Consider the following 16,537-nt stretch of genomic DNA (forward strand, 5'->3'; position numbering starts at 1 on the left):
TGTGTCTCTTATAAGATCTCCAGTGATATGTTCTCTTATTTTTATTAAAAAAAAAATTAAAAGCATATGAGAAATGCTGCATAAATTGAAAACATGTGTCCTTCTTTTTAAAAATATTGACTCAAAATGTTTCCTGTTCTTACATTAATGTATATCCACGCAAATTAGTCTCTCATTAATGAGACACAGGAGTGGTTGTGGGTTACTACAGACAATAGAGGGAGCAGCTGCAGACTCTGCCCTTCCCCCAAAACAGCTAAGCAGTGTTGATTGCATACTTACCAAAACTAAGTCGACAGGAAGAACTACTTTAATTTTACTTTTAAACTGTTCATTCAGCTCTTTAACAAGAACAAGAACGACGATGCTCAGCAAGGATAAGAGCAGTGCTTCCAGCTGCACAGACTTGATGTTCTCAAAAACATATGCATAAATCTACAGGGATGGGAAAGAAGCAAAGTCAGACTTCCCCAAAAACAGAACATGCAGATCTGGCCCTAAGTGAACTTATATATATATATTCATATTCTTAATGACTGGAGGATGCAACGATATGGAGAAGAATAAGTGCTAGAAAAGGAAAACCTGAATTTTCATGTACAAATTTCCGTTGTCCTTCATTCTTTCATCAAAACCAAAGTCTGTCTCTTCCTATATAAGACACTAGTGAAGAGAATGACTCCTCTGTCTCCTCGGCATGTGAATTGGCAAAGAGGCTCACCTTTTGAATTCCATCACTCTTTCAAAGTTAACAGGACCACACACACACACACACACACACACACACACACACACACGTTGAAAGCTGGTATTTAATTGGTATCAGACACTTGGCTTAATGCATCTGTTATCATGTTCTCAGTTACTCAGCACTTATTTGTTTATCACCATGTATTTATGATGGTGCTGGGTTGACAACGGTGAACAATTTGGAAACAGTCTTAGTAGTCACAGACCTCACAATGCAGTGTAGCGGCTGCTATTAAATTAATCAATTAGTACAGCATGTTGGTCATAACGTGCATTGGATGCCTGAAGTATGTGGCTGACTGTGTAAGCAGTGAGGGTAGCCCTTTCCAAGCCAGGAAAGAGGAACTGAACCTGCTATAGGTAAGAGAAGGTAGAGGAAAGAGTCTGTGGAAATATTTTGCATTGATTTATAAGACTCAGAGCACAGACTGTGATGAAAGGAATGCATGGCTTCTGAAAACGTATGGTAAAAAACCCACGTAGGATAGAGAGATGGTTCTGATAGTTCTGAGTTCAACAGACCAAAGCTTAAGCAATGGTGTATGCCTGTACCCCAAGCACTGGACAGGGAGAAACAGAATGTTCTCTGGAGCATACTGGACAGCCAGTTGGGACATGTGTCTGAACTCCAGATTCAATGAGAGACCCTGTCTCAAAAAATAAGGCAGAGATTACTTGAAAACACTCTGATACTAACATCCGACCTCCAGACCACTGTGTACTTACCAACACACACACACACACACACACACACACACACACACACACACACACAGAGAGAGAGAGAGAGAGAGAGAGAGAGAGAGAGAAAGAGAGAGAGAGAGAGAGAGATGGACGGATGGACGGACGGACGGACAGACAGAGACAAAGACAGACAGACAGAGACAGACAGACAGAAGAAAATATGCTAATATCAATTTGTAACTATAAAGAAGGTATAATTATAGCACATTAATATTAGATGCTCAATGTTAATCCAGTTGGCAGAAAATTAAAATAAATTTCAGAGTAAAGTCTAGGAAAGAATTAAAAATAAAACACTGCATAAAGTTGAAAGCTTGTACTCATTCACCTAAGTGTCAGAAACATTTTGTTCAATAACTTAGAGTCTTGTGGGTATGTGGTTACCTGCCAGGCCTATTGGAATAAAGAGATAGAGCATACTTTAAGGAATTCTAAATTGTGCATGAAGGAGAAAAAATAACTAAACAAAATCTAACCTTTGCTCTATGTACACATTTGATATTAAGCAATCAAATTTGAATGTTGTTTTTTAAGTTGATTTTGCACGTATATACTGCTTATCTTTAGCATTCTTGAACATACCTGAATTATATATACTGATCATGAACACTAATTTTCTAATAATTCTGACAAAAAAAGTGTAGTGAGGCTTCACTAGGTGAATACAATTGAGGTAATGTCAGGGTGTCCAAACTGCACTTTAACTTACAAGCAAAGCAAAAATAATAATAATAATAGCAAACCATCTGTTGTGTAACCAGATAAATTTGGAAATGCATCACAGAACACAGAAGAGGTAGTTTTACTCGTTACTCTTCATACCACTGTACTTATTCAATACTAAGTGGAAGAAAATTTGCTACTATACAATCATTGTTATATAAGATGTAGATAATACTTTTCCTGTCACTAGACATTGTGGATGAAAATTGTTCATAACATTCCTACAAATGAGGAAACTGGGTCCTTTTTTCATATCTAGCTATAACTCAAAGCCCAAGATAGAAATCCAAACCCAGGAGGCTGGAAAGATGACTCAGTGGTTAAGAGTGTTGACTGCTCTTTGAGGGGACCCAAGTTTTATTTCAAGCATCCAGATGGCAGCTCAGAACTGTGTAACTCCAATTTCAGGGACATCCAATTCCCTCTTCTGGCCTCTGTGGGCACTGCAAGTACATGGTACACAAATATACATGCAGGCAAAACATCCATGCATGTAAATAAATTTTGAATTAAATTACATTTTTTTCATTTTCAGAAATATAGTTTTTCTTAGTGTGATATATTCTAATAAGATGGGCATAAACAGAGAGTCAAGAAATTCTTTCAAAATATGCATCTCGGTCCAGTGGTTTGAGGATAATTGAGACTATTATTGAGATTATTCTTCCAAAAGAGCCAAGCATCCAAACGTCTTAAAGCACTTACATTATTCTTTATGCCTTTGCCCCATGAGATTAAAAGTATGCCATGACAATGAGGCTCCCAATCCATACCAGATTTTTATGTAATGTGCTTTTGAGAACATGTGTTTGCAGTAACACAAATGACCACCCCAGAATGAAAGGAATGAGAGCCCCCCTTGGGGGTTTTATTGTCTGTCTGGATTAAACTATAGCTCGTCAAACAAAGCATGTCTTACGAGATGCTCCAGAAAAACATGTGGGGGAGGGGGGAGGAGGAGGAGACTCATTAAAACAAGAACACAGACCATGAAGGACACAATAGGAGAAGAGGCTGTGGGGAGTCCTAATGACTGTCATGTGGACCCACTCAGAAAAGTCACAAGCTGAATCAACCTATGGGACATGGGTGGCTCATGCAGATGCCGCAGAACTGGAGTTACAGATAAGACGCAAGCATTTCTAGATGACCCCCCCAGCAGAGCTCTGGGCACCGTAAACACATGGTAACGTTCTTCCTACTGTAAGTCCAGTTGTCTTGATTATCTTGATACATAAGCTGTACATCAGTTACGAAAACTTCCTAGAGCTAGGCAGTGGAGGCACACACCATTAATCCCAGCACTCAGGAGGCAGAGCCAGGTAGAACTCTGAGTTCAAAGCCAGCCTGGCCTACTTTGGGAGTTCCACGAAAGCCAGGGCTACACAGAGAAACCTTGCCTCAAAAAAGCAACAAACAAAAAATTCCTAAAAGGGTTTGTCATTCACTTCTCAGAGTTCAGAACAACAGCAATGGTGTACAGATGAATAACCAAGTTCATTGAACTCACTGATCCAGTTCACAAATGAGTTCTGTGCTTCAGAGACTATAACACTATTTGTTTTGTGGCATAATGGAAATACTTATACACATAAACAAGTTCCATTTTGAGACAGTTCAGAGAATGAAAACAGCTTATCCGTTGCATATACATTGCTACATTTACTTTATTTAGATGTGGTTTTTTCCCCTGAAACACTGCATAGATACTTTGACACATACAAACACACATAGGCTTTTAATGTTTGCCTAATTTTTTTTTCCAACTCCTTGAACGGTATCTGAAAAAAAAAGCAGATATTCAAATAACATTGCTGGGTGAATTAACATTCTGTTCTAATATGGAAAGTGTAACACTCACCCTCTGAATGGGAAAGAGTGGAACATGAGTAAGATTCTGAAAGAAGAAATGTTAGATCCTATACAAACGCCTTCTTTTCTCACTGTGAAAACTTGGGCTATAGCCTGTGAGGTGGGTTTGCAGTTATATTTCCACACACTCATGCTTACCAAGGTTCAATTTTGTGGAAGGCAATGGGATAAAAAAAAAGTTACCACTACAGTAAATTCCAAGTAACCTCTCTTTGATGTGGTCAATCTGATCTAAATAATCAGATGCTTACTAAGAATGAAGCACAAGTTAAGGCAAAAAAAGCCCATGGTATTAACTAGAAAACAGCAGGCTTCCCTGACGCACACCCATTCCATTGCTTCCACTGCACAATTATGACTGAGGTTCTAAGACCCTGCACAGAAACACACTCATGTAGAAAGAGAATTCCAATGTCTTAAGAAGCTCCATGACACAAAGAGAAAGATCCCACGTGCTTAGAAAATGTTAGCACGTGTTAAAAACATAATGGACTGGGTTTTTTTTTTCCAGTATTCAGTTAACTGGAAACACCCATCACCCAAAAATATCTCTTTCCCTGGCACCCTGGTTACTTCAGTAAAATATAGATGAGAAGAAGTTACTCATGTGTGAGCACAACATTGATGATGACTTTTCATTAGTAATTCTCAACTACCTACAAGGGACCCCGAGGAACATTTGAATACATATAAGCAAAGCACACAGACCCTTTAGCATCATTTATTATGCCTGTGCCTTCCCTGAGCTAAGGATCTGCCGTGACAAAGGCTGTGCTTCACCACGGAAACAGCAGAGTGACCCAAAACCAGAATGTTTTGCTGAATGTCAGCACTCTATCTGAATCCTAGGTATCAACTAATAACTGTCTATGCATGGGTCTTAATTTTAAATATGTGATTTGGAGTTAGTCATCAACCACAAGGCCAGGACTGTTTCCAGAGGAGAAAATGCTAATATTCACACATGCTTACTACATGTGCTAACTTTGTAACAGAAAATGCATTTGGCATGATCTGTGTACAAATACATGTCTGGAAATAAGGAGATTTTCGTTCATAAGGTCCTATGTGTAGCCACCCACATGACTTCCGGTCTCTCCTTGTGGACAACATGGACAGTATTTATCAACTGCATCCATGATGCTTATGGATCTGTCAACAAAACACTGTTGAACAAACCTACTGTTGTAGTTTGTGAATCAAGGATGGATGCTACTTCCTTCACTAAATGGAGGTCAGAAAAACATTCCCAGATGGTTGTGTTCTTACTGAGGGCCACAATCATACTATTGGTGTGTTTACCAATGTGCCCCTCAGTTGCCCCAATATGGACCCTCACCTACAGTTGTTCTCAACCAGATGATATTTGAACCCAAGCTGCTAGTAAATTCATAGATCTCTAAAGCCATCTTTCATCATTCACAAACTAGTGTTTAAACAAGTTTCCCTGTTTCTCAGATTTGGATGTCTCCAATCAACTTTGCCTACATACCATTACCTTATTAAATATTTTAAGGTCAGCCCTGATAAGCTTCTTATAATTCCATGCCCAAAGTAGTGAAGGCAAATACCAAAAGAACAGAGAAAAATATTGACTATCAGTCTTAGGTTACATTTTCACTAATACAAAGCACAAAAAGGAGAGAAAAACAGCATTCTATAGATTTTTACCTGAATGTATTTGAATTTATGATTAGCAACGGCATCTCATACTAAGATTAAATCCATTTGCTCTTGCTTCGAGGGATAAACGAAGTTTCAGGCCAGAAGGGGAAGCATGGTATGTCAAGCAGCTAGAGACAACATGGGCACACAAAATTCTCTTGGACCAAACATTCAGCCAAGCATACCAAGGCCCACATGGCACTCAGCCATCCCTTGTTTAGAAAAATAAGCTTAATTTGAATTACTTGAGCACTGGGTTTTGTGGTGGTGCATTTTTCAGTGAACTGTGGGGGATGGAAGCGGCTTAGCCCAAGATGGTTGAGTTGCAAAAATATTTGCTCTCTGATTTAGAATTTAAAAGTAACCTTTGTTGTAAATGGCCATGTAATTGCTCCATGTTCACATTTTTCTATCCTCTGCACCACTGACTAAATCATGCTGTAGGTGAACATACTGTTTTCTTCCTTTTCAATGTATTCTGTCTTTTTTTTATTTTTTGTGGTATATTGGCATCCGTGAAGCTCACAACAGAAACATCACAATAATATCTACAGAGAAAATGGGCCCTTCATAAACCACCAAAGTATATTCTTGATTTGGAGTCCCAGAGGGCCTATGTCTTCAAAGTAGATTTGTTATCCAAATATAAACTTCGCTGGTACACACTTAGTTGTGAGCTCATTCTCCATAAAAGAAAATGTTTCTTTGGCTCTAATTTCCTTCTGACGTTTCAATTCTACTTTACTAATATTTTTTTGGCTTTGGCTTTTGCAGTTTGTACAGCAACGCAGGGAAGTATTGTCCTTGTACTTTGGGGCATTGATACACAGAAAACTGTTTTCCATTTCAGCAAGTCTGCATCTCCTAAGGCTGGAAGTCAAAACTTCCAAGAAGGTTCACTGGAAATATTGCCAAGTTTGCCCTCTCTCTTGAGTTTAATGCACAGGACTGTACATAACTGTTTAGAATAGCGCTCGCATAAAGCCAGGCCAGAGGAATGAGCTTTGCCAAATTTCTCATAGGCTGCTGCTGGCTCGACACTGGCGCCTTCTCAAGGAAAGCCACATGTGCAAATATGAATAAGGAATTTTTGTCATTTTCATTATGCCCTTTGGGGAAAACACCCTTTCTAGTAAAGACATACTTTATCATCTCTCAGCTTTTAAAAAGTATTTCTCATTCTAAAGAATTATTGTTTTCTTTGTTATGGGTTTGGGGAACCAACTAACATCTGAATCAAATACCTGACTCTGCAGAATGATCAGAACAGAGCACTTTAACTACTGGACCTGGGCCCCAGGCAGGGGGACCTTTCTAACATGACTACTTCTGTTTTCCTTAAATGAATTAAAGCATACCATATAATCTATTAAAGTGAGATTATAATTGCAGAGGAAATTGGGGGCTGAATCAATGAAAAAATGTAAATAAATTTTAAAATATAGCACTTCTTCAAGCCTCAGTATGAACTCTCACTAAGCAGAAATATTTACTTTCAAGGTTTATAAATGTTCAGATCAGTATGGTTTTTAAACACAGAGATGTGTTTTTTGCAAAGAGACATGGGACTTTATTTTGTTGTTTCATATTGTGCATCTGACTAAAAGTTCTTCCAGAGAGGAAACATATTAGAGTTTTTTTTTTTACCTTCCAAATAACTGAAGAATGTATTCAAATGCTCTTCAAAGTCACTACAAAATAGCACATTTTTACAGGAAAGAAAGTTTCTTAAGAATTATCTGAATGTAGGTAAATTTTTGAACAAAGAAGAAAGGAAAACTGGGCATGAAAAAATGAAGAGAAATAAATGGATAAATTAGTATCAATTCTTTTTCAAAACTAATCAGGTATGATGGCAAATCAAGGTTGTTAACTTGACTATATCCATCTGGAATCAACTGAAACCCAAGCTGAACACACCTGTAAAGGATTGTCCAGATTGGTCATTTGAAGTGAGAAGACCCCAGTTAAGTCTAGCCACACCTTCTGGTTCCAGCGGACACAGAAAGACCTGGAAGAAGGAACCTTTTGCATTTCCCCTGATTACCCTCACTCTTGCTGTCAAGTTCATCTACCCTGATGCTGACGCATTCCTTCACTGCTGTAAGAGCCTTCATCTTTGGGATTCCAATGTCGACTGAAGACCAGCTAAGACATCTAGTCTCATGGAGTGAACAGCTACTAGATTCTTGACCTCACTGTTGTTGAACTGGCTGGACCACAACCTGTAAGTGACTATATTAAATACCCTTCATTCATATATATTGTATATGACATATTTGTTATATATATATACATATATATTTGCTATATATATTATATATTCATCTATTAGTTCTGTTCCTCTGAAGAACCTAGGCTAATATAGAGGGTGTGGAAGTTATTCCAAAAGTTTCTTACAAATATGGGAGCCCTTTAAATTCTAAGTGGTTATGCAGATTAACAACTAGGTAAGATTTACAAACCTCTGCTCTCATGAGTGGTGCTGTTAACAACTTTCAGCTACAAGCCAAAGAACGGCCATAGTGCCTAGCTGGAATTTGTGTTGTGCCAGCTCCCCACTACTGTAACAAACATCTAAGATAGTCAACTTATGGAGAGAAAGATTCCTCTCAACATACACCTTCAAGGTTTCAGTGCATGTTCATTTGGCCCCTTCGCTTACCAGCTTGTGACAAAGGCAACATGTTCGAGCTATAGCCAAAGCTGCTCATGTAGTGGCCTAGAAGGAAAGAAGAGAGTGGCCCCCACAGCCCATTTGAGGATAGGCTTCCAGTAAACAAGAGACCTCCCACTAGGTCTCACTTCTTAAAGATCCTATACCAAGCCCCTTGGAAGACATTTTACATCCAAACTGTAGCAATGTCTGTCCCTCAAAACAATTGTCTATTATTTGAGAGAGGAGAACTAGTGCTATTCCACTTCATAGACATGATTTAAATCATTTACTAAAAGTGTCCCACTGAGGTGAGTATATTTTTCATGCCAGAGAAGCCTTTGGACAGAGGTGTTACCAATTCAACTTAGAGAATAGACCTTTCTTTAGTGCACAAATCAGCATACCTAAGGAAAGGCACTGGGGAGGAGCACTGTTGTAGCACCAGGAAGCGATATCCACTGCAGGCAAACGGACAGAACAAAAGGAGAAGACAATATTTTCTCTCAAAATTGAAAGTAAAGATCAATACTGCTGGAATGAGTTGGAGGACACATAATCTAACCTTCACTTTAGAAAATAAAAGCCATTGTCCCAGCCTATTAAGATGTGTGCCAGGCTCATTATGCAAACTGATAAAATACTCTATACATTCATTTATGTGACAGGGTATATCAGTAGTGTGCTTTCTCTTCACAGCCTGGGCAGCTTTCAAACAGAACACAAGAGTGCTGAAAACTCAGAAAGAAGTAGTCAGAAAGCAAGCCCCCCCAAATTATGTTCACTGACTTGCCTCCAAGTCTTTTGATGGATGGTCACGGCCTTGAATGATTTCATCTGCTCTGTATTGTAGCACTGAGTTCAGGCCCCCTCTTTCAGGTACAACTTAAATGTCCAAGGGCAAGTTTAAATGTACTTTCTGATCACCAGATTCTCCCAACTGAACTGTCCTAAAACTCATTTTCAACTATCCCAGTAAAATTATCTATCATGAAGGGCTTGATTTTCAAACTAATACTCAACTTCCCACATCTTCTCTTTTTTAGACAGAGTGACACTAGGCACTCTGGGTTGACTGGTAATTCACAATGCATCAAGCTAGCGGGGAACTCATTACACATTCCAGGCTGGCCTCAGAATCACGGTTCTTTTCTTCCTTGACATCTCAAGTGCCCAAATTATTAGTTTGTGTTATTCCTGTCTTGAATCACTATGATTTTTTACACAGAAGTACCATGCCACTGACCAAGAGCAAAGAACCTTCACCTCTGATCAGCCTAAGGGCCCAGGGTTCTCTGACATGGAATAGCAAGAGTAACATTTTAAAGAAATTTTCCAGCAGCAGAAGGCATTGCATTTTCTAGTAGCTGAGTAAGGTGGATTTAACATCTGCCATCTAAACATGCACTTAAATGTGAGTCAGTTCCAGTGTGAGATCTTACAAAAGACCTTCAGAGGTACCACAGTGTTTGATGTAGATAAGATAAAGTAGCCTGCAGTTCACCTCACAAGAAACAAGTGGATGACGGGAATCACATACACAATACTTCAGTGAGCGTGTCCACACTGTAACAACTGTGGGCCGGAGGAGCGATGCCATTCCCAAATCAGTGTGGCTGATTTCTTTAACACACTCTGAAAACAAAGATGACCATTTATATACACGAAAATGACCAAACAGGGCCCAGTTCTAACCCATGTGTGTTTTCTGGTCTACACATTAACAGGCCATACCCAGGCAGGTCAAGGCAGAATCTTCTCCAGTTTTGTTTTGTCCTGTAGGAGACTGGGCGTCACCATAGGTCTTAACTCTCAGCCAGTCATCTAATGGCTTACAGCTACTTTGGTCTGCTTTTGTTTGAGTTGGAGCATGGAATTATGTTGCTTCCAGGCACAGTTCCAGTTTTCTTGTTTTGATTTCAAGCTTTTTTGCAATGAATGAATCACTGAGCCAGATATTACCTAAGTAACAAAACTTCAGAACCAACTTGCAGCACCATCCCACCAATTAGCATTTTTATTACTATTTTACCACCACAGCAGAGCAAAGAACACTAATACAATTGATACTACTGGTTTTTTTTTTCAAATACCAGGCTGGTAATTTTTTAAAATTCATAACATTTATTCCAATTTGTGTTTATTTGTGCATGTTTGATCATTTCCCTTTCACATACTAAAAGTCAAGCATCAGGAATGGAAGGACACAGACTCCCTTCTCTGCAATGATGGCACATGTCTGAAACACACTACATGTATACAATGCCATTAAGCAGTATTTCTGCATTTCTTATTCTCACACTTAAAAAAATATATAGTGCTTTTATTAATTCCTTGAGCATTCCATATGTGTACTTACACTGTATTTAGAATCATTTTTTTTAATTGCTGAGGTTATACTGTAATTACAACATTTCTGCTTTTTCTATCTTCCTGTGAACCAGCTGTGCCACCAGTTGACATGCACAAAGGACTCGACATCCTACTCCACAGATATTTGGTGATTTTTTAAAACAGTGACAACCAGACTTGGTAATGATAAACCTGAAGTAAAATATCAATATGTTGACATTTCTAGATAGAAAAATTGGTGAAACTATTATACCATTTTGATAAAGAAACTCTAAAACTTAAAATCTATTTTAAATAAACAATCAGTAAGGCTCAGGAGATGGCACAGAAGTTAAAGTGCTTGCCATGCATTCATGGCATTCAGATCCCTAAATCTTGTAATAAGCCTGGTAGGCAAGGGGTTCTTCTTGTAATTCCAGTGTTTAGAAGACAGAGAAGGGATTTCTAGAGCAATCTGGATACTAAGTTAGCCATGTTCATGAGCACTGGGTTCAGTGAGATACCCTACACCAATGACTTGGGTAGAGAGCAAATGAAGAAAAACACTGAAGTCGGCTCAGCCTCCACATACATGTCCCCACACCCATGTGGCCCCCACACACTCATGTGCCCACACACATGAGGACATACATACACATGAGAAAAAGGAAGAAAAAAAATCAATAATGCAAATGAAGTGAATCCCTGCTGGGTCATGGAAAATTGAGAAGCACCAGCCACCATCTCCAAAAAAGAAATGAGTTCAGTAAGTTATTGTACTTCCATATATCAGAGTGCTAGTCAGACAATTAGCTTTAAGATTAAAGCTGACACAACTCTTGCTATCAAACATACAACAATACCTAAAATTAAGTAAAGTGAAGTTTGCTTGCCATGAAGCTCTTTACTTGAGTATTTGTTGTTGTTGTTGTTGTTATGAAGTTTCAACTGAACGCAAAGTCCAAAGCAATCATGATTTTAAGTCAAATCTCCAAAGAAAACAAAGGCAATGGAATGCTATTATGGAAATATGCTGAAACTGGTCAGGCATTCTTCTCTCAAGTTCAAATGGTTTTTAATAGCCAATTGTCTGCTACTGGGCTCCGGTCACTAATAACGACCACACCTCTGTTTTGATCCCTACTGGAGTTCACAATTCTGAATGAATGTGACAGAGCATGTTGTTGTTGTGAGAGTGGATCAAAAGCCCGGTAGATGGATTTCATTAGAACTTGGCAACAGATCTGACTCCCCAAACTACCTAGCTACTTTTTTCTCACCAGACACCCAACTTACATTCAGCTAATCACTATAAGGAATGATTTCCAAAAGCAGCAGATTGCACTCATTAAACTAGGTTCATACTCTAATTACATTTAAAACATCCTAATTTTTTTTTTCATTTAAAGCCAACTTTCTGTGGTACAGAAAACTCCCTGTACCGTAGTAAGCTAAATTAAATTTGTGAAACATACACTCCAACTATACAAGCAAGGATACTTGGAAAACTCACATAGAAGAATCCCAGTGGTCCGGATATATATGGCATTTTTATTCCCAAGAGATACTTGACTTGTGATGTCACGACATGGGTGGCAGCCCCTGTGGTCATGGCGCTGATGACAGGCTCTGTAAGCAGGAAGGTGGCACTACCCAGCTGCAGCACAAACATAACCATCTGAAAGGAGAGAGAGCTGGGCGTCACATTCAGGTCACATACTCAAGGTTCCTGATGTGGTGAATGTCTGACACGTTGTTGTTTATAGATACGCAGTGAGCTGGGGTAAATGGGTTTCTGAAATTTTATGTATTCAGTATTAGTGTGCTTTGAGAATATTTTAAGGTTCTAAGATGTTCTAAATTTTACCAGGTACAGTATACATTGTTTCATTAAAGTAAACCAATCATTTTCTTTCTGTTAATGTTTCATTTTCTTTTTTTTTTTTAACTTTTTTTAATTTTTATTAATTTATTCTTGTTACATCTCAATGTTTATTCATTTTCTTTTTATCATTCTTCAGCTAGGAATCCAGTCCTGAGTGTTGACCAGGCTACTGTGTTCAGTCTACTGGAGTTCACAGTACTGAAAGAATGCAATAAAACACTCTGTTGTAGAACACCAACGGCCCAGGCCTTAATGTCAACCATTAATAAATGGGACCTCATGAGGCTGAGAAGCTTCTGTAAGGCAGGAGACACTGTCAAGAGAACAAAGCGACAGCCTACAGACTGGGAAAAAATCTTCACCAACCCTACATCTGACAAAGGTCTAATATCCAAAATATATAAAGAACTCAAGAAATTAAACACCACCAAACCGAATAACCCAATTGAGAAATGGGGCTTGGAACTAAACAGAGAATTCTCAACAGAGGAATATCAAATGGCTGAGAAACACTTAAAGAAATGCTCAACCTCCTTAGTCATCAGGGAAATGCAAATCAAAACAACTCTGAGATTCCATCTTACACCCATCAGAATGGCTAAGATCAAAAACTCAAGCGACACCACACGCTGGCGAGGATGTGGGGAGAGAGGAACACTCCTTCATTGCTGGTGGGAATGCAAACTAGTACAGCCACTTTGGAAATCTATCTGGTGCTATCTCAGAAAAATGGGAATAGGGCTTCCTCAAGACCCAGCTATTCCACTCCTTGGAATATACCCAGAAGATGCTCCAGCACACAACAAGAAAATTTGCTCAACCATGTTCATAGCAGCCTTCTCAGTAGAAGAGTGGATAAAGAAACTGTGGTACATATACACTATGGAATACTACTCAGCTATTAAAAACAAGGAATTCCCGAAATTTGTGGATAAATGGATTGAGCTAGAAATGATCATAATGAGTGAGTTAACCCAGAAGCAGAAAGAATCAAATGGTATATACTCACTTATATCTGCATACTAGCCCAAGGGGCATGTCCCACGAAAGCCTTCACTTACCAAGAAACTGGGACAGAGTGGAAGGCATCCTATTGGGACTCTAAATGAGAGACGCATGGGAGAATAGCAAAATAAAAGGATACAGAGGGTCCTAGAAATCTACAAGTAGAACAATATGATAGGCAGATTTGGGCCCAGGGATCCCGCTCAAACTAAGGCACCAGCCAAGGACAATACAGGAGATAAACTTTAAAACCCTTCCCAGATCTAGCCAATGGTCAGAATATTCTCCACAGTTGAGTGGAGAGTGTGATATGACTTTCTCACGTACTATGGTGCCTCATGTCCCCTGGAGGGGGAGACCTGGTGGCACTCAGAGGAAGGACAGCAGGTAGCCAAGAAGAGACTTGATACCCTATGAGAATATATAGGGGGAGGTAATCCCCCTCAGGAACAGTCATAGGGGAGGGGAATAATGGGAAAATGGGGGGTGGGGAGGAATGGGAGGATACAAGGGATGGGATAAACATTGAGATGTAACAAGAATAAATTAATAAAAAAAAAAAAGAAGAAAAAAAAACATTCTGTTGTTTAACAGCACTGCAAAACTAGGAAATGGTTTCCTTTAAATAGGAAGAGTAAGATATATTAGAATCAATGTATGGATCTCTGTGGAAGAAAAGTCAAATTTGCATTAATATATAGAATTCTTTTTTGGGAGAGGGGTGGTTTTCAAGGCAGGGTTTCCCTGTTAGCCTTGGCTGTCCTGGACTCACTTTGTAGATCAATCTGGCTTAGAACTCACAGAGAGCTGCCTGCCCCTGCTTTTTAAAATGTGTATCATTTTTTAATAGCCAAAGATCATGATTCGCTACTTGATACCCAATAAATGCATAACTTTGAAAGCACTGAGGAGAGCAAAGACTCTTTACCTCAGCTTCTGGAAAATGAGAGTTAAAAGATGCCCCACGAAACAGCTCTAAAAGGCCAGTATTAACTGAGAAGACACGAGGATCTATCTGCAGGAGAAGAATACAGACAAGATGGGGAAATAGGGACATGTCTTACGAAGCAGCACATCATGGAAATTACTCTAAGAACAACAACCACTTTCTTAGGACTGTCAGCAGCATCCCCCATATCAAAATGCGGTCAGCGCACAGCAAACACAGGCTCTTACCAATTCAATCATATCTTTTGCCAGAGCAATAGCAAGGGGAGCTTTAAGAAGATCTTTCGAGTATGTAAATTCAGTGGTAGGGTCAGTTACAAAGTAACATGTACTAGTTTGAAAGTAACATTAAATTATATTTTGAGGGTGTCCTTCCAGAAAAGAGGAAACAAGGCCATGTTTTAATAATAGTATCTAGGTCAAGTCTTAAAATTCCTGTTGGAAAAATAAGATTAAGAAGAAATCAGAAGGAAGAATAGCAATGGGATTTCCTGCAATCAAGAGGTTAAGAGTGAGGCATGGAGGTTTAAAATGTTATCTGGTACCTCCAGAGCATAAGTTGCAAAATGCGTGACATCTACATTGTGATGCCATCACATTGCATGCCTGGCTGCCAGCAATAATGCCCTCATATTAAAATGGAGTTTCCGGGGCAGACGCTGGGAGCTTTGCTTTATGATCCTGTTTTCTCCAACACACTAAATGCATGGTTGTAGAAAACCTACAGCAATTCTCTGAACTGAATCATCACCCATAAGTTATTAGAGCAATGTCTGCCCTATTCAACCACTCACACTGTGGGAAGGTGCATGAGAAAGGATACATGAAAGTGCTTTGAAGCCTGGAAATCATGCAGAATGGATGACACAGAAGGATGGCTTGAGGCATGTTGCATATCTACTCTGTTCAGGAAATCAGTTATCAGTTATGAAAATTCATATGTGGCCACAGCATATTTTCCAACTCTGGAAACCTTGAAAGAATGTGAGTGCAGAAAGGGTTGCATTTGAATTGTTGCAGCTTAGCAGCTGCCTTTTATCCAATATTTGATAAGAGAAGAATGATGGTCATTAATGTAGAAATCAGGTAAACTCCCACTGCCAACACAGGAAGAGAAGGATTGAGCATCTGTTAATATGATTTGGTTCCGAAGCCTTGTGTTTGGAATGTAGAAACAAGATCCTGCTGGAAACTCCAATGCAACCAAGCTTACGGGCACTAAAGGAACACAGTGATCTTTGTGGCCTCTCTTGACATAGTCTGTTGATTTTATCCTGAAAACACAATCAAGAAAAAAGACTGAACCAAAAATTCCCAAGTAGCTCTCTGTAAGCGAGATCATGCTTCCCACTTATACGGTATTAACTCTTTTAGATCCTGGTAACTAAATCAGCATATTATTAAAATAGAAAGAACGCCAGAGCTGGTTCTGCATTTTATCTAAATGACCCATACTTGTAGTTCACATCTTCACAACTCTAGAAGGTACTCACGGAAAAAAAAAAAAATACTTCACATGAGTGGAAGGTTGGGAAGTTTCCTCCTGTGTGACCAGGAGCTAATCATTATTTTGAGAGGAAACTCTTGGAAGGCTTTGCGGAGACCAGCACCATTTCAACTGCTTTTGATGTATTCCTTAAATTACAAGGTCTCTTCAGATGGGTTGATGATTCTCCCCGCCTGAGAAATCTGAAGTGGTGACTAACCATGAACATCCACCAACAGCTTCATTATTTTCACAACCTGAGCTTCCAGGACAACTACGGGGTATCAAAAGGAAGTCCAACCATTTCAAATGATAAAAAATATTGAAATCTACTAAGCCATGGAAACAGAAACAGCGGCCTTTTCACTTTTAAAACACAAGAGCCTCAACTGTTGTGATACACTATATGCCCGTAGATCTGTGCCTTTAAAAGTCCTGTCCAAAGGGGCCAAACACGTGGAGCAAAGAGTGC

The 16,537-nt window shown here is 39.1% G+C and overlaps 1 protein-coding gene across 2 annotated transcripts in view; it reads right to left on the reverse strand.

Moving 5' to 3' along the window:
- The window catches only part of Slc26a7 (solute carrier family 26 member 7), a 101,153-nt gene that overhangs the window by 43,221 nt on the left and 41,395 nt on the right, over positions 1-16,537 (reverse strand). For both annotated transcript variants that reach the window (XM_051160516.1, XM_051160520.1), the window contains exons 5-6: positions 12,255-12,419; positions 283-435 (exon numbers count right to left, since the gene is read on the reverse strand). In XM_051160516.1, the coding sequence (XP_051016473.1) occupies positions 283-435; positions 12,255-12,419 (318 nt within the window). The remainder of the gene's footprint in view (positions 1-282; positions 436-12,254; positions 12,420-16,537) is intronic.

This window comes from Acomys russatus, chromosome 2 (genome assembly GCF_903995435.1).
Source record: "Acomys russatus chromosome 2, mAcoRus1.1, whole genome shotgun sequence".
Taxonomy (NCBI): domain Eukaryota; kingdom Metazoa; phylum Chordata; class Mammalia; order Rodentia; family Muridae; genus Acomys; species Acomys russatus.